General features: G+C 41.7%; 1 protein-coding gene across 12 annotated transcripts in view; it reads right to left on the reverse strand.

The window, feature by feature from the left end:
* SOX5 (SRY-box 5) overlaps positions 1–23,299 on the reverse strand; it is a 549,709-nt gene that overhangs the window by 59,948 nt on the left and 466,462 nt on the right. For all 12 annotated transcript variants that reach the window (XM_019544450.1, XM_019544448.1, XM_019544444.1 and 9 more), the window contains one exon: positions 9,380–9,526. In XM_019544450.1, the coding sequence (XP_019399995.1) occupies positions 9,380–9,526 (147 nt within the window). The remainder of the gene's footprint in view (positions 1–9,379; positions 9,527–23,299) is intronic.

The following is a 23,299-nucleotide window of genomic DNA, read 5'->3' on the forward strand; positions in this document are numbered from 1 at the left end:
GCCACAACTGGCCAAGAGGTGATCATGGGATACCAGATCAAAATCTGGTTTAACTCTAGTATAGCCTATTCTACTCCGCAAAAGATTAATCAAAAGCAATTTCTAAACCAGTACCATGTAAAGGGCTGTGCCAAACCCAGAAAATAAATAAAAGAAGATTGCACACCTTCTAAATGAACCTGCTATAAGTACACATCCAAGACTGAACAGTAATGGGGTATCTAGTATTTATATACAAACCTCTACTGTAAAAGATTCCTACTGCTTTGTGACATACTAGTCTTTGGTATATTTTTAGGGTGCATACAAGCATTACGTTAAATAGCTTTAACCAACCTTAAAGCAACTTTATTGCCTGAGTGTGCAAATATTCGCAGGGCTTAGGTCCCCTTAAAAACAGCGTGCCCAGTCTAAAGTTAGTTCTTAACAGACAAGAATTAACTTTAGATCACCATGGGGTTAATTCAACCTAAAATGTGTATACCTGACCTAATAAACACTTATATGTGTTCTCAGCACAGTCTCAAGCCTGGGAAAGCCCAGCCACTCTCCATAGCCTGTGCTGTTTTTACCCATGCCACAACCCTAAACACACTCTTCTTACTCTCCTCCCCCCTGCCTTCCCCCTGGCTAACTACTCAGGATGCAGTGTTCTCTTCCAGGAACCCACCATGCCCCCCTGGACCCAATAGCCTTCCCCCTGCACCCCACCCGGACCTAACTTACTTGCTTCTGCTGCCTGTGCCTCTTCCTGGTAAGTGGCAAATGCTTGCATGCGGTGCTCCTAACTCAGGTTTAAGTGGCTTAAATTAGGCTGCCTAAACCTGAGCCAGGTTCCATGAATGCTTATATACACACTTATTGAACGATGGGGTTCTTTTAACTCAGTTTCAGTCTCTATCATTTAACATTGTGCAGCAATGCTGAAAACAGTATAGCCCTATCTATGCTAGCAGTCAAACACTTGCAATGACATTTGAGGGTCCCTGTCAACAATGGGTCTCTCTTTCCAGTTAGCTCCTGATTCCAAAATGATTTGAGATAATTATATAATAAATTTCTGTGGTATAGAAATTGTTGATATTCCTGTTTATTTTAGTGAGCACTGTACTCATGACATGTACAAGTAAATCACTTACCTGTAATATGTTCAATCATGAAAGTGAAAAGTCATCACAAAGCAGGAAAGCCACAGATGAGGTGGAAGAAATAATCTTGCTTTTCATCAACTAACTACTGTACTAGTTGTGAACTGATGTGGCAAGTAAACTGATGTGACCATTTCAATAAATAATAAATAGAGCTTGAAAAATATTTCAAGATTGCAATTTTTTTTCCCATTCAGCATCAGGATGAAACCAAGACCTATAAAAGGCTTTGTAAAAAATGGGAGAAGAAAACACCTATAAGGTGCATCCAGATGAGTGTGCACATGCTGCAAACTGCATGCAGTACATGTGCAACCATGTGCCACGCTCCAAATCTGATACTGGAAACTCCCAGTATCAACCCCGCCCCCTTCCCCACCTAAAAAAACATGGCAAAGAAAAACAGCATGACACACACTCCAGGAGCAAGTCAGAGCAACTGGAGGCTGGATCCTCCAGGAAGATGTTCTGGCCGCTGGTCAGAGCATCTCCCCTCCTCTAGGTCTTTCCTGGCTCCTCCAGCATGCCAGGAGCTGGGAGAAGTGGGGAGCAGGCAGTATGCCTGAAGCAGGGTACATATGTCGGGGTATGTGCAGTGGCAAAAAGTAGCAGCACACATTTATACTGCTACTTTTTGTGCTGCTGCAAGCACATGCCCTGCATGTGGGGTCATGGCCATAACGGCCAAAAGTCTGAATCAAAGAAATCTTTCCTGTTGAAAGTGGTAAGTACACACCCATTCAGAGGTTCAGTTTCAATGACTCAACATTTTCCAACAAATAAACTGGCCACAAACAGCCCTCTCAAGGTTCCCTATTTGGGTGTTTCCAGTCCTGGTTCAAGCCCTGTTGTAATTTATGCAACTTGGAGTAGGGCACTCAGCTTCTCAATCCACCTGTTCCTGAGGATACAGTTCAGGTGGTGGCAACACCAGCTGTATCAGTGGATATTGCCCCATCCAGGATTCTGTATGGAGAATCTCTGGCCAGTTCAAGCCCAATTTATGCTTGTCCAAAGATTCCTGCCTAGGGGTAGATATAGGCAGGAATGGGGAGTGCAGTGCTGCTGACAGACGCCCATTCTGCCACAGCCACTACGGTTCCTGGCTGATCTAGGTGCAGAAGGAGCCAAAGAGCCATTGCAGCTGCAGGCTACAGCTGTGCAGAGTACCTAGCTCAGCAGGAGACAGTAGGGGACAGCAGTGGCACCTGCTCTTTCCAGCACTTACTCTCTGCTCCCCTTCTCCAAGTCCAATGTTCCCTGTTTGCTGGAATCTTGAAGAAGGGATCTGCACTGTGCCACCACTGTCCCCTGTTGATGCAGGTCTAGGGGGAGCCCCAGATCTGCTCCTGCCCCACACTTCATGGAATAGCTGTGTGGGGAGCCTGGCTTGACTAGGGACAGAAGTAAAAGAGCACAGGTTCCTCCTTCCAGCATCTGCTCCTAGCCAGCAGGGGACACCGGCAAGGGTGGGGAAGGACATGAGGCAAGCAAGGACCAAACACTTAAAGGAGGAACGTGAACTCTGACACCACTCATTTGAGTTTGACTCCTTGAGTAGCCACTCCACTCCACACAGGCACAAGCTGGAGCAGGGCAGGAGCAGTTTCAGGCCCCCATACCCTCTCCCGGTCAGCCAGGGACGGAAGCAATGCTATTGCTGGGGAGCCAGGAAGCAGGTGCCCCACGTTATGCATCTGCTGCCTGCCCAGCTTCCTAGTACCCTTTGGCAGCCCAGGGCTCAATCCATGCCTCGCCTTCATCCCCCCAGGGTCTATGGGGCGATGTACTGCACCCCCTTTAGTTAATCCTGGATCTGCCTATGATCCTGCCTTAAGTATTTTGAAGTTGATTCGCTACCAGACCCAAGCACCATAGCAGATATTCAATCCACTTGTTATTTGTTGATCAGAGATCAGATAATGAGAAAATAAAAGTACCATCCTCACTTAAGGATTCACACTGATATTTGTGTGGATATTGCAGTTGAAGAGAATCTGATTGTGTATATCCAGCTGCTTAGTGCTGCTTCTGGCTTGTCTAAAACACATTTCTTTTCCTTGTCACAACTCCCAGGTGCTACTGCTGAGCAAATAGTAACATCACTGCCAGAAGTATTTGAAAAGAACAAAAAAAATTGATTCGGACAATCTGTGTGCTGCTGCTATTGATGGAGACGCAACTGTGACGAGGGTTAGGGCTAGGGTCATAACAAGGTTAAAAGAAATGTGCCCAGGAATGTTCTCTCTTGTCACATTTCACACTGAATTGCTCTTGTTTTTGCAGATGCTGCAGACAATGCACTATACCTTGTCAAATATCAAGAGACATTTAGCAGTATTTACAGGCTACACTGAGAATTCACCCAGGAACCAGTATACTTTAAAAGATTCTCTCTCTCTCTCCCTTCCATTTCTAGAAGGCAGATATAGCCTGCCCCAAAATCCACTAAGGTCAAAGGAAAATTATACCCATAACCAAGAACACCATCTCCCACCCCTACGAAGAGGACATCTCTCCAGACACTCACATTACATAACTGTGAATAAAGCTGCAGGCAAATTAAGGGTTTACAATGAACTGTATAGTCTATGAGGCAAACTATTCTGCTGAGTGCCTCCCCTTACCTGAACCTACTTGCACTCTTCCCCTAGTGGTGAGGACACAAACCAACCCTGCACACCCACCTGGGCAGCACTTACTGGATCAAGGTGGAAATGGGCTTAAAGCACAAATTCTGAAAACCCAGCATAATTTGGCAAATTTAAGAAATATCTGCTTTCCAAAGGGGCTGTGGAGGAGGCTGTGGTGATATGAATGGTGTGATTAGTATACTGGCTGTCACAAAAACTGCAAAAGAAGAAGCTGTGTTAAAATCCATTTCCGCAAGACACATGCATTTTCTTTTGGATGGACTCCACCAGCTCTGTTTCTTAAATCAGTTTTTCTGGCAGAGAGATTCCATTTTGGAAAAAAAAAATGCACAATACCAGCTCACTTTTCTGCCCAAAAAGCTCAACAGAAAGCATAGCAAAGCATTATATTGCATCTACTCTACAGTTTCCTAGAAGTCATGCCACAAGAAGCTGGAAAGTGAGTTTCAATACTCCAGGTCATATCTGTTGAAAGGCAAGTGAGACAGCAGAAGATGCCAGGTTAGTCTGCCCAGGCCAGTGTTCAAACATTGGTGAGGGCCTCTGATAAAAGGTTTGCCAAGATGGGGGTTGCCAAGGTCTTAGAGGGGTTTCAGTGATGTGTTCAAGTCTTCCTAGATTTAAAGGATGATCTTTGGCAAACTCCCCTGCTGCTTCTCAGCATTTCTAGAGCCAGCAGTTGTTCCATCTGCTGCTGAGGCCGACTTTGAAGAATCCTTGCAAAGAGAAGTACAGTAACTTTAAAGTTCTACTGAAAGAAAAAAACCCACCGCTTTTCAAAAGTGACCTTCATGTTTGCCAGTTTCTTGACACAGGCTCAGGTAAGGCTGCCTTCTTGTCTATGTATCCCCAAGCACATTTCCAGAGCTCTGCCAGTGTAAACTGTGGGCTGCAAGTGGAGATTCAGCAAACAAAATCTCCTGAAAGTCTGCATCAAGAGCTAACTGTTCACATACACAGAATATATGCACAGTAACTCCCTCACCATAGAAGACCAGCATGACTCAAATCTGTGAACTAAGCTGCCTTTGGAAAAAATTGGGCCGTGAAACCCAGGTAGGTATTCACCATTAATACTGAAACAAGAAGAGAGCACAAAGCAAATTCAACAACGTACTGTAAAGGCTGAAGCAATCTAGTTTTGAAACAGCAAAGCAGAACCAAGGCAGACACAAACTAGGGTACATAACACCACATGGTTTCAACACACAAGCTTCAGTTTCTGATGCTGCCATCCACAGACCGGTGTCTACCAAACTAGGTCTTTATTCTGTTTTAAAGGTTTATTCTAATTACTGTAGGAACTATAAAAGGTTTCTTTATCATTTAGTATTATAAATAATTGTGCTTCCAGGCTAGAGTTCAAAGCTCAGTATAGCACTCGCACAACACCACAGGCAGGTCAGGTGACCTTTCTCCAATTCTCCTCTCTCTGGTGCTGAGGACAGACAAAGTGATATGTCTGTCATACGCCATTACCATTAGAACAGAATCTTGTTCTTTTATTACAACTGAACTCCGCCGGATTTCTCAGCAGGAATGCTAAGTGAAATCAATGTCTTGGATTTCCAGGCTGAGCTTGGAGGTCACAGCCACTCTATCATTTCTCAGCATTATCCTTTCCCTTTCTCTCTCTCCCTCCCTGAGCCTCCAACTGGCACACAGCAGATTGAAAACAGCATGCATCACAGGGCTCACACTGAACAATTTTACAGCCTTTTCGAGCCCCCCTCCTTTCCTTGTGGCCCACTCTTTTTTGCAATTTGCAAATAAGTCCTGTTTGTGTCCTACAAGTTGTGAGCCAAAGGCACTGGAACACCTACAAATACAGAAAAGCAATACAAGAAAAGGAAAAACAGAGATGGTTTTGCTGACATTACCAGTCAGGTAAGTCTATAATTCTGCGAGTGCCACAAAATAAATATTGTATCTCATCAGCTCTCATCAGACATTCTGTTGGTGCCATATAGATCCAAAAACAACACCGATTTTAAATGTAGTGAGACCTAACAAGCCATAAGACACTTACAGAATCCCCCTGTAAAATATACAAAAAATCTCTTGTTAACCATACACTTTTTTCAAATGGCTGCATGTATTATTACTGGGGGCCAAATAGCTTTGTGATTGATAGCTTTACAGTACATAAAAAAGATGTCCAAGCTAAGGAAAATCATGGAGGAGTCAAAAACTCTGCACTGAGAAGAGAAATTAAATGTAGACCCTTTTTAAAAATTGATTCATTAACATGATATGCTCTAGCTCCTGACTGTTCATTTTAGTCTTTCATCATATATCTCATTGAGTTAACAATGGTATTACTTATTCGTCTGGGTATTTTTAATCCATACTATTTTGTTAGATTAAAAACTAAGACACTACTGTCAATTCAAGGAATCCATTTTGATATGATAAAGGACATGGGCAGTATGCTAGAGGACAATGTGAAAAAGGAAGGACATACTTTTATCAACCTCTAGCTGTCACTTAAATGGGAGCGCGTTTTCCTTGCTTTCCTTAGCTAAATCCTGGTTTGTTGTTTTACAGTAAATAACTAAGGTAAAGAACAATGTCTCAATCCCAGCTGCAACCAATTTTCTTTTGGTCAGCTGGGGAATAAATTGAGTACATCTTATTTCAGGCAGGGAATTCAATGAGTTGATTTTGATAAGACAAACAGCTAAAAAAATTATATACATTTGAAGTATAGTTAAGAATGGATGGACATTTCAAAAGCTCTCAAATGTTTTAAAGAACAGAAGTCCCTTTTGAAAGTCAATGGGACTTGTGCTCCAAAGAATCATTCAGGTGCTTGGTAGTGATGTGTGAAACAGGCCATATTCGATTTGGATTCAGATTCAGTCCGAATCAGGACAGTGATTCGTTGATTTGGATCACTGTCCCCAATTCAGTTCAGCCGAATCTGAATCTGAAGATTTGATGCTGATTCAGAGAATCAGCAATTCAACCAGACACAGCTTTACATGTTTTTTCTACATACCTTGAGGTACCAGCGTGACTTGTGAATGCTGTGATGCTGGGGCAGGTGGAGCATTCCACAGGAGTGCAGCGGGGGTGCTCAGAGGCAAACGGGGGGGGAGGGGGGAGGTACTTGGCGGCAAACCCAGAAGTGGACCGGAACTAGTTCCAATCCACTTCTGGGTCCATCAGGGAGTATGCTGGGGGACCCCTCTGCACTCCTCCGGCTCACCGGTTGGCCACAGGAGGACCCCAGGTGCCCCTCGCCAGACCCAGGAGGTATCAGTTGCCAAGCTGGGGGGGCACAGGTGGGGGACCCCACACAGTCCCCAGTGGACCTGGATGTGCACTTCTGGGTCTCCTGCCAAGCGTGCTGGGAACCTTCCCGCACTCCTGTGGGGTGCTCTATCTGCCCCAGCATTGCAACATTCACGAGCGGCTTGCTACCTTGAGGTATGTAGAAAAAACATTTAAAGCTGTGTCTATGTCTGAATCTCCGAAACTTTCCAAATCTCTCTGAATCAATTCAGAGGGTTCCAGTTAAATTCAGAGAGATTAAAGGGTCTCCTGATTCAATTTGGATTTGGAGATCCAGACACCGAATCGGGCTGAACCCCTGCCAAATCAAATCAGGTACTAAAACTTCGCACAGCCCTAGTGCGTTGGAAACTCTGACCTAGGGTTTTATATTATAAAGCTATTTAGTATCCCTATTGCTATCTGTAAATTAGGGAAGGGCACAGAAAGTGGCTCTGATTTGCCCTCTCATTTGTATTATGAAAGTAGTCTCACTGAGCTTCACTAAAGTAGTTCCACTGAACACAGAAATTGAGCTTAACTCATTAACATTTCCTTAAGGTTATTCATCAATGTTATAGGTAAGTACAGTTCAGTGTGGATCAAAATATAAAGAGGCATTTTTTCTCTTGGTCTAATGATCCGCTGTACTGTATGGACAGCTGATTTAAATTGATAAACATTGCAGAAGCTGACTAACAGCAGAAAAAAAAGTTGCTTCTATAATTTATTTGGTTTTCTATTTCATTTAGTTTGCTTTGTCCAGGCAAAGAACACAGGGGGAAAATTATGTGGGGATTTTGTGGCAAGGATGGTAGTCTCTAACAAAATGCTTTCTATCTGATTTTGACTCTCAGCAACTGAATCCTAATCTTCCATTCGCCAGCAATCTAATGAAGTCACACTATGCTGTGTGGGATACTGGCATTTATATATTTATCCGAACCATAGCTATTTTGCCAAACATAGACAGTGTTGTAAAGATACAATTGAATCTGATAATACAACTCCAACATGAACATAAATCTCATTTCCCCACTACTGCCAAACTACTCTCCCTAGATCCCAGAGTTTTAAAGAAAGATATGGTGTGTAACACAACAGACACCAACTTACAGTCAATTTTTTTCATTAGCTATGTATCATAAGACTCCTTTTGATTTCAGTGGATGGATTCTATAGCAGAATTTAGCCCCAAAGATGCTGCATTACTGCTATCTTCCGATGCAGTGTCACAAATATAGCTATTGTTTAAGTGGTAAGAGAGACATGGTTGTGCACAAGGGCTAAATGCCTAGGGTGTCAGTTTTTTGTATATTACCAAAAGATAAAAAAATGAATAGACTTGTGGTTAAAGCACTAAAATTCGATTTTGAAGGAACAACTACACAAGATTTTTTACTGCGGAGTTGTCTAATTAGCTCCACAGTAAAGCATCTGAGCATTTATAGATGAGCTGTGAGAGGCAGGGGAGCACTTTAATTAGCAAGCTGTGTTAGTTAAAAGAGCCAAGCATCACATGTATCAATGTCCCTTGTTCAATAAGCTTTAGTTCAAAGCATCCCACTGCCATTTTTCAGTGCAGGGATGCTGATACCCAGGATGCTAGAGGTTTCTGGAGTGCATTAATTTCTGTGCTCCAGCAGACTTGATTTACAGACCAAGAGAATTTCTGTGCTCCAACACGCTAGATTTACAGAGCATTGGAGCAACCTCCCTGCATGTGTATAAGTGCCCTCTGTGTCTACACATGCAGCACTATTAGGCTGGAGTAAACTAATTAACTCTGCTGTAGGATAGTACTGACCAACACAATCACTATTCTATGGTAGAGTTATTTACTCTGCTGTAACACGTGTAGATGATGACGAGGGCTGGGTGGGGCACAAAGGTACTACAGTGCGGGGCTGCTTGCCAGTTAGTCCTGCCCTGGAGCATCCTCAAGCCCCAGCCAGCCTCTCCAGAGCACACTCATTTGGGGTGGAGCAGCTCTGGGCTTGCAGGCTAACCCCCTGGGCTTCCTGCCAGATGGGGTTTATTTAGGTATACTAAGTTTATGTGCAGATGCACCCTGAATGGAGTTCCTTGCTCAGTTCCTGACCTTGGGCATGTCATTTATTGCCAGCATGCCTGAATTCCCCTTCTGTCATATGGGGATAAGAATCCATCCCTAATTCATATGGAGATAAATCTACAAGCTCTTGGGAGGTATGAAGCTATCATATTGGCAAGAACTGTGTAAATATCAAGACAGTTATAAATACTGTGTTACGGCACCGTCTCCTTTAAATGGCACAGTACCTTGCTTTTGGGTGGAGGGCTGTTTGTGCTCTTGTCTGTGTGGATGCTGGTAGGGGATACAGCAGCACCAAGGTTGCCTTGGGGTATGCCAGGTATCTTGCCTCCTGGAGACACTTGCATTGCAGCAAGTTGGGCAGCATACAACTGCTGTAAAAAAGAAAAAGGCAGGAGAGACACAGAAAATGAGACATCATCAATAAATAAATAAATACATCTTTAAAAAAATTCTTCTACTGCAGAGGCTGTATGTTTTTCTGATGGGTATTTTTTATTTAGCACACTGGCATATTTCAAGACAGGAACTGTCACCTCAACTTGTGAGCTTCATCCTTCAGGGGAGGAAAGACAGATGTCATATATGAAATGACCCAGCTTCAGCATATCCAGGCATTCAGATAATCCACTTCATGGTCTGCCTGTGCCATGGGACAATCACTTTCCTTCCTGAAAGGATGGGGCCATAAGAACATCCTAGCAATATTATATTAACGACTCCCTCCCCACAAAATCATGGAATTAACGTAATATTTGCTAATATCATCACACTGTTCATTCTGCTTGTACATTATATCTGTTTGTCATACTCAGTATTGCTCTCGTCTATTTAGGCTGTAAATGGTTTGGGGCAGGGACTAACTGCTGCTTTATGTTTTTCCAATGCTTCTCATTCTTGGTTAGTCTTAGGCACAGCCGTAATAAAATGTAGCAACAACAATATATAACATTACATCACAATAACAATCAGGGGCTCCAAGCAAGATTGAGATGTCTTTGTGCAGGGTGCAGCGCAAACACATGAAAACATTTTTTTAAAAATCCTAAAACGCGAGGGCTTTGAGCCAGAAAGGCACTAAGGCACACATTTAACTTTAAGCATGTGAGTACTGCTATCAAAGTCATATGTTTAAAATTAAGCACTGACTTAAGTGCCTTGGTGGAATGGAGCCAAGGACTGAGAGGAAATAGGTAAGCTGGCAGTGTGTTGTAAACCCACCATGAAGTAGAGAAGACAAACACTGTGGGCAAGAGAAGCAGCAGTTAATACAATGTGGCTGCTTTATGCATAGAGTAGGGAATGAAAATGAAGCCAAATGCAAGTCTGGATGGTGCAACAAACTGGTAATGAAATAACAGGGCCTTTTATCCCGTGGTCACAGAGTCAGTTTCAACATCAGGCCAGATGTATACTTTATTATTGCTATAGTGCAGTCAGTGTATGGGGCAAGTTACAGGAGAAATATGACACATTCTGCCTCAAGTTGCTTCCACTGTAAATTAGGTATAACAAGAATGGGAGTGACAAATAAGGGGCAGGAAAAGTGGACGTGAGAAAACATGGTATACCAACAAGACTGGACTTAGAGATTCTGCCTGCTTATTGCTGGGTGCAGGTGATAGGTCTTCTTTAAAAATGATTATGTCAATAACAGAAGAAGGGTCAGAAGGGAGATCACAATGGAACACTAAATAAAATATGTGATCTTGAGAGAGGGGAGTGAGGATTCATCAGGACCAAGCCTGAGGAGCATATTGGAAGCTGGGGAAAAGGTTTAAAGTTACTAACTCTGAGTGCTTGCACAAATATTACTCAGACTACATATGCTCTAAAAAGAATATATGACAGTATGGTCAAATGTCCAGATTTGCCTGCCATGAGTTTGGGATGATTATGTGGCTTGGGAGTGCTGAAGACATGAGTAATTGATGTAGGTTATCCCAAACCTTGATACTTCAAAACCAAGCCCTCATACATTCCTCTATATATTCTTTCAGTTGTGATATGTATACAATCCTGATCATTTAACAATATAAAATCTATTCTGTTTTTGCTCCTGTCACTTCAAATAATTCTGCACCAAGGATCTTCTCATTCTTTCTTTTCTCCCAGCTTTCCTCCTCGTCTTTTGGTTTTGTTTCTTCTTTCTTTTTTTTCCTCCTTTCTTCATTTTGGCCTCTACATGTTCCTCATTATTCTTACTCACCATTCATTATTTCCCTTCTTCCTGCACTTTCTCTGCTTCCTTCTCAGTCATTCGTTCTCTTCTCACTGTCTTACTTGCATACTTACTCATTCATTCTGCCTACCACCATTATCCATACTCAGCCAACCAGCCTCAAATACAGTCACCCAGGGATAGTCATCCAAGGTCATCCAGTTAGAAATTACAGTGATGGATACAAGAAACATCAGATCCAGACAGATGGCTCTTAAAGGAGAGTCACTCCTGCAGTCATAAAGGCAGAAACAAACAAGGGCATGAAGGCTGCTCCAGCAGGTTGAGTACAGAGGACTGAATGGTGGCACTTCCTCAAAGGACACTGCTCTGCAGCAGCTCAGTCATATACCTGGTGGAAGCAGACTAGTGACAGAACTGAGTTTCATGCTGATGGCCAGTCCCTAAGGCAAATCCCAGTTTGGGCTTGTTCCAGCCCTGAAAACAGGGGTGTCTAACTATGGGCCGGATGAGTGGCATGGGGCTGGTCCACAGGCTGGACTGGGCCAATGAACTCCCTCCTCCTTTGCCTTCCCTGCCAGCATACCTGATCTGGCAGTCACTCCAGCCAGTCTGAGATCTCCACTGCATGTGGCACAGATCCTAGAGCAGCAGCCACACTGTAAGATCAGGTATGCTGGGGGGGAGGGAGAGGGAGAAGGGTATAGGGAAGAAATGGGGTCATGGGTCCCAATCCAGCCCTGTGCCACCGTCATGTGCCATGTTCTCTGTGGGGCTGATCAGACTCAGGGGCAGCACTGGGGGGCAGATGACAGAGCTCTGTGGGTCTGTTTGACACCCCTGCCTTAAAAGTAACAAGACACAAAAATGTGAAATGACTTCTGGAAGAAGTTAAAAAAGAAGCAAGATGGCCAAATGAGGGCTCTGAATGTTATTGCACCAAGGAATTTGTGCTGTTTTATAGCTGTTCTGTGGTCTATATGAAATTAGTTGGAAGCGATGGGTGCCTATACATGTGCTCGGGGGTGAGGAGGGGCTGCTCTAATTAAGACAGCCCACTGCCACGTGTATTAAGCCCCCATGTTTTAAAATAGCCATGGGAGTGCTTTAACTAAAGCTCATTTGACAAGCTTTAGTTAAAGTGCCCCTGAAGCCATTTTAAAATGTGGAGAGGCTTAATGCATGCGGTGAAGTGATGCTGGAGTGCTCTAATTAGAACGGGAACCAGCACGCCTGTAGGCAGCCGATAGTTCCTAATTGAGGCTAAATGCTACTATGCAGAAGTCCAGCAGAAGGCCATATTTTGAGTGGTTAAGTGTAAATGAAGGGCTGCCTGGACCTTGTACCTGTTCTCTGTTCAGGGACAAGCTGCACAGTCAGAGAGATGGTCTCTTGAAAAAGGACTGAGGCACATTTGTCGACACAGAGCAGTTTGGAAGAGACACTGGAAGAAAACTTGCAGTGCCATCACCCATGTTGAATTTGTTTTTGTGTATACACAGAGGGCTGCAACCTCTCCAGCTCTCCAGGCTGACCCTTTTTTTCTCCACTGTTATTACATGTATTTAATAATTTAAAAATAAAAAATAAAAATGAGTAAACAAGGTCCTCTGGGAAGTCTTAGCTTTACCATGCACAAGGCATCTTTTCTACTAAAAAAGATATCTGACTTAACTATCACTATTTGAGCAATTTAAGACGTATTATTGCAGGTTGCAAAGACCTAACTTGGCATATAAGTTAGGGTAGATGGCACCTGAGTAAGAGGTCTTATAGCAAATAACCATACTAGTTCTTTCTGCCATTGGCGCTACTTCCATTCAGAAAATGGTTTTAAAAAATGAGGATAGCTGTCTAGCTCTAGCCTGTTAAATAATAAGGGAGAGGGTGGATTCTAATTAGCCAGTATGGTTTCACCTACAGTCTTCCCCATTTTGAAAAATGGACTAAGACTTAGCTTGTTAATATTTGGTGGGAAAATCTGAACTTTGACATTATTTGAATCTGTCTTTTCAAATGTAATCATTTTAAGGCATAACTTATGACTTATGCCCAACAATAGGGCATTGGTTGTTATGCAATGGCTAAATAACAAGAGTTTAGAGTGGATGGCTATACTAACTAAAGCAACTGAATGCAGACAAAGAATAGTTCTACCCTGAGGTCCACCAGAGTCTCAAAATTTGGAGAAACTGATACATCAGAAAGATTCCAGTAGTCTCCATGCTGAAATATACTGTTGTCATGAAAAAGGATATTCTGTGCAACCTCAAGTCTGTGAGACTGATGAAGCCAGCACCTCAAAAATAAAATGGATATCATTTGTTCTGTACCATTGCTGGAATGAACTATTCTTGAGTCTCCTTAAGCAAATGCCAATAGGGAATCTCTCAGACCACCAAAAAAGTTGTACAATTTAACCAGACTGGAGTCTTAAATGTAACAACTTGGGGATCGTGTAACAGCCCCTGCAAGCCTGTAAATCTCAAGGCAACTGAATGGTTTACCCTCACTAAGGTATTCTGTTGAAATCAGTGGAGCTCTGTTGATTTAAACAAGTTTATATTTGCTATCTATGACAAAATAAGAATAGTAGGGCCATTTAATAAGGCAGACAGACAGATTGCCCAAGAAGTGGGCCTTTAAAAAGGCAATTATGTCTTAACATCCATAGTTTATTTATAACAAAATAATCATATTTCAGATGCTTTGCCTATAAGCAGTACTGTATGCTTATCTTCTCATTAACCTCTTATAAAAACCCATGTAGAAGCGGAATCATCAGAACAAAACAACTGGTTATACTTTAAAATGAGAGAGAAGCATTGATATTTTAATACAGCAAGTATTAAAAGTAATCCATTAAGCAAAAATCCCCCTTTTCTAGCTTATCACCTGAACCATTTGTAATTCATATTAATATAGATCAGGTGTATTCAGCTAAACTCTCCCAATGGACTAGCTCTCATTGCACTTGACGTCATACATCAATACCAAAGCTTTAAGGTTAGACTGGCTTTGAAAATGCCACCCTTAGACATTGTTATTATATGTTAGCAATACTTATTACTGCTTTGAGGGTACACTAAAAACAGTTCTTGTTCTATTGATAAAGAAAATGAGAATTGGATTTAATAGAAAATTCTAAAAGATTTAAATCAAGTCTTAGTAATTATATAGATGCAGAGACACATATGTGCATACATATAATCTCTATAATAACATCCTTGTATTAAAATAGTTTTTATCTGTGAACTGTTGAGATTAAGATCTGCTGTTATTTAGAGGTGGCAAGCAGCTCTGGAAATCAAATCAGTTTTGAGGGTAAATTTGTCTCTGGTATAAACCATGACTTCAATGGCATTACCACAGAGATTAATTTAAGAATTTAAATGTTTGTGTTCAAATGTTTGAAACTGCAGACTGACCTAACACTTCAATGTCTGTGACATTCTGAGAACAATCATTAAAAATACGTACATGAATGGGCCCTGGTCTGACTTCATAGATATATTTTTGCATAAAGACATGGTATAAAACGTGATTTTCTCCTTAGACTACATTAATTTAATCTTCTGTACTATAAATTTCAGAGAAACATTTCGCATATGCCAAGGGAAGTATTTTCTTGTGGAAGACTGAAGTTTGAGTAAATTCACTGCTCATTTTCAAAAAGCAGGTCAAGATCTTGGAAGAGAGGAGGAAGAATTCAATCAACCAACCAAATTACATGACTCCTCCTATTTAACATTTTAAAAAGTTCGTGTGGAACAAAGAACAGATTTACCCTTATCAGCAACATGTGGCAAATCTCCATAGATACTCTATAGGTCAGCAAGTTCTTTAATATATGAAAGATTATATTAGATACCCATTTCTTACCTTTCAACCTTTTTTGGTTAAACATTGTTAAACCAAAATTCTAAAGGTCTAACAAATTTTTAAAAGGTGTGAAGATGTTAACAGTTAAGTGCATGGTAACAATATGCTTCCACAAAAATTAGATTTTGAATAAACAAAGATGTATTAGCACAAATTGAAGGGTTTTTACTATTACTATTTAATACCTAGCTCACAGAGTCTATTGTAAGGTTAAGGTCATCCAACTTTAATGCCCCAAATTGGCTAGTTTTCACTTTAGGAAAACTTCAGCAGAATGACAATGTAGCACAGGATCTTCAGGTATTAGAAAGTGCGGCTTTACCTTGGTTATGCCTTTATCCCATCCATTCCTGAAGATTAGTGTACAGTGCTGGCAGAAGACAATGCAGAAGAGTTTTTCAAGGCATCAGAAATGACCCAGCGGTTATTCAAGGGATTTCTCTAATGTGGTTCTGCTCTTTCCTAGCAGGGACATCCCAAAGGATGGTGATGGGAAAGCACTCCTCAGCCTCTTAAGACCTTTCCTGTGGGGTCCCCTAGGGCTCTGTCTTGTTGCTCCTCCTGTTCAACGTGTATATGAAGCTACTGGGTGAGAGTATGCAGGTATGTGGAGATGCCATCAAGTATGATCACGTCCTCTCTCTCACCTAAAACAGATGCTGCATTCATCTGACCCAGACCCTGCCCTCTCAGTCCTTTCCCAGCGCCTGGCTCCAGTTGGAAATAGGATGAGGCTGAATCAACTGAAACTGACTCCAGACAAGACAGAGTTGATAATGGTTGGCAGTCTACATGACCTGTAAGGGAGATTGGCACATCTATCACCGATGTGGTTCAGCCTCCCCTTGTTACTCATATCTTCAGCCTTGGGGTCACCCTTGATACTCTGCTGCATCTGGATCTTCAGATGGTAGCAGTAGCCAAGAGTGCAATTTCATCAATTCCATCTGGTAAGAAGGCTGTGAACCTTCAAGGTTTGGATTTGGCCACCATCGCCCATGCTTTCATAATCTTGAGGCTAAACTACTACAATGTGCTCTACACAGAACTGCCCCTGGAGACCATGAAAAAGCTGCAGCTAGTACAGAATACAGCAGCCCACCTTCCCATGGGGGTGCGTTCCCAGGGACACATAACAGTGGCCATCATAAAGGACAGTCTGGTCAAGGTGCTGTTTTGATCTATCAGGTCTTAAATAGTCTGGGCCCTGTGTATCTAAGGGATTGATGGCTCCCTTACTTCTTTATTGTGATCCCTTAGGTCAGACAAGAGCAATCTCCTGCAAGTACCATCAATACACCAAGCTTCATTGGTGAAAATGCATGGGAGCTCATTTTTAGTAGTCATTCCTCAGGACTTGAACTCTTTTTCTCATGAGTACCAAGCCTTTAGAAGCACAGTAAAACCTTCTTATTTGAGTGAGCATTTAGCAAACAAAGCTAGGCAGATATAGTGTTTAGTGGGTCTCAGTTTTCTGTTTCTATTCTAGTTCCCTTTCAAGTTGTTTTGTTCTCTTGCCATTCTCTTCTTTTATAAACTATTCTGTTTTCTTACTGCAAGCTGCCCCAAGCCTTGGGAAGGTTGGCATAAAAATCAAATAAATAATAATAGTAAGTGATAGCATTGCTAACATGATCCTGAGTAAACCATTTTAAGATAGTTTAATACTTATTGGCCATGATTTTGAACTCAAGCAGCTGTGCTGGCCAGGGATGGGGCAGTGCTGTCTGGTAGGCATGCGGGTAGCCACAGGGCTGCCCCAAGCAGAGGCAGCCACAAGCCAGATTGGAGGGGGCGGACTGTACCGGCACCTGCATCGCCCAGGTGAGCTCATCTGCATGTGCTCCTAAATAGTGGCTGTCCAACCTTGTCTTCAACGCCTCCAATAATGGAGAGACCACAATTCCCTGGGCAGTCTAATTCACTGCTTCACTATTCTAACAGTGAAGACGTTTTTCTGGATATCTGGTCTAACTCTGCTGAAACTTCAAGGCATTGGTCCACGTCATCTCTGCAGCAAGAAAGGAAAGGTCCTCTCCTCTTCTTTATGGGAGTCCTTCAAGTAATGGACTGCTATTATGCCCCCTCTTAAGCAGCTTTTCTGCAAACTGAACATGCCTAGCTCCTTCAGTCTCTCTTCACATGACTTGCCTTCCAAGCAATTTATCATCATCTTTCTCACTCACCTCTGGACCCTTTTTAACCTTCCATGTCCTTTTTTTTAAAGTGTGGAGTCAAGAACTGCACACAGTATTCCAAATGAAGCCTAACCAGTGCCAAGTAAAGAAACACTAGACAGTCAGAACTTAACAGAGTTTAATAGGACCTAACAGAATGGTTACTTTTACATTATGTAAAATATATGTCAACAAAAAAGTTTAGTTAAGAAATAATTTGCAGACTGTCACTAAAAAGCATCTTGTATTGGCAACCTGAAATTCTAAGGCAGAAAGACAAAACAATTATATGAATTTAAAAGACAGCAGGGAAGCTTACTGCTCATGAATGTGGGTCAGCTGATCTGCTGCAACTGTTGCGTGTGTCCATCCTATCCAATAATAAATAGAAGCTAAATAAGCAGTTTACCTCAAAATGAGATGGCTGCGAATTTACCACAGTTTAGTTTACATTTATAGTGGGATAGAATGGGCATTTGATATTACTGCTATGTATCAGCTTGAAGTCTCTTACATACCCTTTCTAAACAGGTATATTGTTTCACTTGTCTATCACCTAAGGTTTTCTTATACAGAAGATGAGATTAAATAATTGAATGGTCCCTTCCAGCTTTAACAATCAATGAATCTATCATATTAGGAAACACATTTTAAGGAAACAAGATGTCACTACTAAACAGTGAACGTGTCTATACATTCATTAATGTGCCATAGTTACTATGCATTAAGTTTACCTGATTAACCTAATTAACCAAGTACTAATTCAATGCACAGTAACTTGCATTACTTCACAGTAGCACTGGTGCACAGTTTTTCAGTGACGTTTATTGTGCAGTAGCCTAATAACACTGTACAGCAGTGTATTAGCATGCTTTTTGCCCGACATGCTACTGTGCAGTGTTATTAGGCTACTGCGCAGTAAGCGTCTTGTGTGGACGCACCCACTGTGTAATGTAAGCATTTTGTGTAGATGTACCCACTATGCAAGAAGAGCAAGATATCACTGCTATATTTCTTATGAACAATCTTCCAAGAAGATACTGTGTTGTGTTCAAAATTGCCTCTATTAAATTTTCTTCAAACAGGAACTACGGCCTTCCTAACAAGTTTCTTCTACTTATGGTAATATAACCTCTATAAACCCAAGCCTACAAAGTTTACCCCTTTGGAATAGTCCCACTGCAGTCAATGAGATTACCCAGCTAAATGAGATTGGCAGGATCTGGATATTTAGTATTAATAAAGAATCCAATGACATTCTGAGCTCAAACCCTTATAGCTTCTTTTTGTTATTTTTACATTTGTGGCTTCAAATTTTTGAGTTTTCTTATATATATTATTTTGAACTACTGTTTTTGCAGGAAAAATTAGTCATATATAAAAATAAATGGAAAAATATTGTATTCATTCAATAAATAAATGAGTTTAAAAGCCTATTTCTCTTGCTTCTATGTCAGAAGGAAACTGGTTGAAGAAGTATAGGAAGTAAGAATGTACAACATGAGCCAGTACCAAAATTAGAGTTACTGCAAGAGGCAGACACAATTTGAACTTCCTGTGTTTTCTGCTCTGACCTAAAACTACAAATTTGTGTGGGTTCTAAATTTAAAATAGTATGTTGTATTTTGATAGCATTTTCTCTGAGAGAATCTCAAAGCACTTTACAACACATTAGTAAATATAGTTTCACCTGAAGTGTAGCCATTTTTCTGAGGGTGGCAAACTATTTTTTCAAATGTTCTAAATGTGAAAAGAGGTAGAGGGTAGTGACTTGCCAGTGGACACACTGGAAGTCTGTAGCACAGCACTTGGATACTGTTGCTCTTCAGACCTAAATCTAAACCACAAAGCAATCCTTCCACAGGAAGTAACTGTAGGAACTTATCAACAGAAACTTCCACTCAACAGCTAATAAGATGTCAGTCTTTGTGATAACACATCATTGTAAACTTATGATTAAGATTGGATGTGTATCACAAATTAAGAGGTTTTAACTGGAAAACTGTCCAAGTAGCATACATATTTGTACATACAATGTTCATACTATATGACAGTAATTGAAACTGAATGACTATGTAGAATACATATGGAGAAAGAAAATGGAATAAGTCCTCCAGTCAAAGATTGTTAGATGAAATGTTGTACGTGAATACTTTGTGCCGTTTAAGAAATATAGTAAATATTGTATATACACAGATAATTTACCATCAATTTATTCCTGGCTTCAGCTTCTTGCATGAAGCCACAAAATTGTTTATTCATGTTGTTGTTACTGTTCTGAATTCCTAAACCAAAGGGTTTTTTTTAAATACAAGGAAGATGGACTCTTGAAGGAAAAGTGTTAAAACGTCTACATAGTAAGCTACATAAAGAAAAAGGGAGTTAAGATTACATGGAATCAACAAACAATAGGGTTGTGGAATTTAAAATAGCTGGACATTTGTGGTGTAAACTATGATCTCCTTGTCACTAGCTGACTATTTTGTAATGAAGATGAAGTATCTATATACAGGTTCCACATGGAGACTTGCGTCAGTATAGTTTTTCCATTAGAAGTTTAAAGTCAGTAAAGTAGCATGGACTTTATGTTGTTACAGGAAAAAATCAAGACTGCCCATTTGTTTGCTGCAAATACATTTCCCAAGAGCCTAGTTTTGTATGTATCCAGATCCCAGACAATTTGGCTTGGAGCACCTGAGTTCAGTAACTGTAATTTCCTATTTGTGAAAGCAAAATTCTGAGTGGTCATTTGACAAAATACTTATTTCACTGTATACGGCTTTACTCAACTGGTACTGTACACAGCCATTTATTTTTATCCATTAAGTGACCAGAGTGGCTAATAAGCAAACACTGCCAACACATTTACTGTAAATAAGATTCCATACATTTTAGATTATTGAATATTAGTTAAGGCATTTCACAACTTTATACACACCTCCTCAGCAACTCTTTCTTCAGTTTATTTATAAATTTCCTGTATGCATTTTAAGTTGCAGTATTCAACAGGGAATTAAATCAGAAACATGATGTGGTTATTTTAAGACTTATGATGAATCAATGACTGAAAGTCTCAAACTGTCTTACATTTATGCAGTTAAGAAACAACGCTTGCGGAAAACAGATTGAGGTCTTGCAACTGCATCTATGCTGGCAAATCCCCATTTAGGCAGAGCCCCACTGAAGTCAGTGGGACTTCCTCTGGAAGCATGAGTCCACCTACATGGATGTTGTTTTGGGATCATACTTTGAACTTCTTAATGACAACAGTTCCCAAAATGTTTCAAGCAAAATTGTCTCCCATGTCCCATTAAATAAGGCAGCAAAGAAATCCCAGAGTAGAGACAGTATACTTGGTCCATGATATCCCATCTGGTACTAGGAACTATTTCATGAGAAACTGCTTGAAAAACAGAAAAAGAATCCATAAAACCACAAGAAGCCCTTCTTATCAGCTGAGATATCATTGTTGCAATGGGGCAGGACAGAGATATCTTTTCACTACAGTTTCTGCAATAATTTTCAATAACAAATTCCATATCATTGACATTTAATGGGGGAAATAAAATATGACCAGAAACAGAGATAAAATGAAAACTTAGCCTAGAGTTTCACTCCTGTTAATTTGCAAATATATGATATTTCCTGCAGATCATCTGTGGATACATCTTTATTTGTTAGTGATAATACAATACAGCAAAAAGAAAAAAAACCCATCTTTCTGCTCAATTTTCCTAATTAAAATTAAGAGCATTCCTGTGGATGCAGAGTCATGCAAGTATATCAATTGCCCTTGAAAATGGAAATTAATATTGTTCCTTGGTTATCTATTGTGAACAGGAACTCACTGATATATGCTCTGATGGCTCAAAAGCTTAATTTGCTCTTTGAACTGAGTTGCACTCTCAGGTCTCCATTATTGTTGGTCAAAGGATAAAGGCACAGGAGACAGAGACAGTGATAAACTCTTTCTCCATGGTAAGCAGCATTCAAGTGAGCAGCTAACCTTTTCAGCTTGGCCAGAGATTAAAAATGCAAAATTTCTGCCTTTTGGGGAAGCAAGGAGTGTAAATGTGTACCTTCCGGAGTTCCACTGAATCCCCTTTTCACACAAAAAGAACTACATAAGGGAGTAAGTGGGGTTTGAGGAGAAGAGACCATATGAGTCGTAGCAAAAAAAGGTGTCTTCCCTGCAAACTAAACAGTAAGAACTGATTTCAAGAGTGGTACTAAGATACTTTCCCCCTTTACCTTTTGTCTTCACAGGGGGTGCATCTAAGTGAGCTGCTTACTGTGCAGGTGTTACTGTGCAGTTTATTTCCATAACAAAGTACTAAATGACAGTGCAGTAACTGGTGCTAATTCGCAGCAGTGTCCTGGCATGGTTGCCTGGTGACACTTACTTCGCAGTAACTCATCACTAGAGTAGCTCATGTAGACGTGCCCAGGCGTGCTAATAAGATACGACAGCCAGATAAGCTGGCCTCTTTATTCAGCTCAAGAATGTTATTTTATTTTTAGAGGTGGAAAGAGGAGAGTGAAGTATTATTTTGGGGGAGGAAAGGAATGTGAGACCTTCTGGAGTGTTATCTTTACAACTTAATTTCAAGTCAAGATAAATGTGAAACTGTTAAGGGCTTTGGTACAGCAGAAAACTTTGAAACCCTATTTGTCTTCAACAGAGACCTCATTATCATTTCATGGTTTTTTAAATTATTCCACAGGCTACATCCATGTGGGCTCCATGAACCACCAGTTAAACAGCCTGGTCTAACTCACCATGGGTACATCCAGACATGCAGGCATGCGTGCTTGCAGCAGCTCAAACAGAAACAGTGCAAATTTAAGCCAGGGCTTTTTGCCTCAGTCCGCATGCCTGGACATACACTTTGGTGTGGGGAAAATTGTGCCACTTGGGGCAAAATAACCCTGCCTGGCTCCTCCTAGATCTGCAGCCAGGGGGAGTTAGAGCCTGGGGCTAGCACCTGTCCTGGAACCATCAGTACAAAAAGCTGCCCTGTCAAGTAGCTCAGGGCTACTCCCTCTCAGGAGCTTCTGGGGCCCAGCCAATTGGTACCTGTGAGCACTACCCCTTGTGCCAGCTGGACTGCTGGAGCAGCCCTGAGAGTTCCCTGAACCCTTTACCCACTGCAGCAGTCTAGCAGTGGGGGCTGCTGCCTGCCTATGACCTGCTGCACACCTGCCAGACCTGCATGGGGACTGCACAATCTGTAGAAGCATCTGCCCCTCTGGATCAGCTGTCAGTGGGCTGTGGCTGCAGAGTTGGCCTTTGTGCAGCACTGCTGCCATGGGTGCCCCTTGCCCGGCTATCTGGGCAGTTATCGCCCACAAGATGTTCCCAGTGCAGTGGCCTGCTTTGAACTGTCAAAGCATGTCCTCCTGGCCCCAGCTGGCCAGGAGGTCAGCCACCTCCAGTTGGGTCCAAGGTGCCAGCTCTGAGTAGGCTCCTCTGCCTGAGTCCTGCCACTTGCCTCCCTAGCAGGAATTCCCTATTTGAAAACTGAAAAATCCCTCATAAAATAATCCCAAAGTCACTCTGTAAATACCCAGAAATCCATGTTCCTCCACAATTAAAATAAAAGACCACTGGGGGTGGGGGGAGAAAGAGAGAGAAACAGTGATCAGTTGGGCAATGTTTTATTGATGTATCTACAGGGTTAAAGTCATTTGGAAGCATACCAGTGTCTCTATCTTCATAAAATGAATTCTAAATACCTATATGTTTTGCTGCCCCCCACAGGGCTAGAGCCCTGCCACAGGGGCACAGCCCCCCCCCCACAGGGGGCACATGACCTATCCCACCCCCGCTTGCTCCCTCAGCTCCCCAGATTGCTGTCCCTCCTGGTCCCATCCCCCATCAGCTCCTGCAGCCCCCCAACTGCTAC

Source organism: Crocodylus porosus, unplaced genomic scaffold (assembly GCF_001723895.1).
Source record: "Crocodylus porosus isolate Cpor-Errol unplaced genomic scaffold, CroPor_comp1, whole genome shotgun sequence".
Lineage (NCBI taxonomy): Eukaryota > Metazoa > Chordata > Crocodylia > Crocodylidae > Crocodylus > Crocodylus porosus.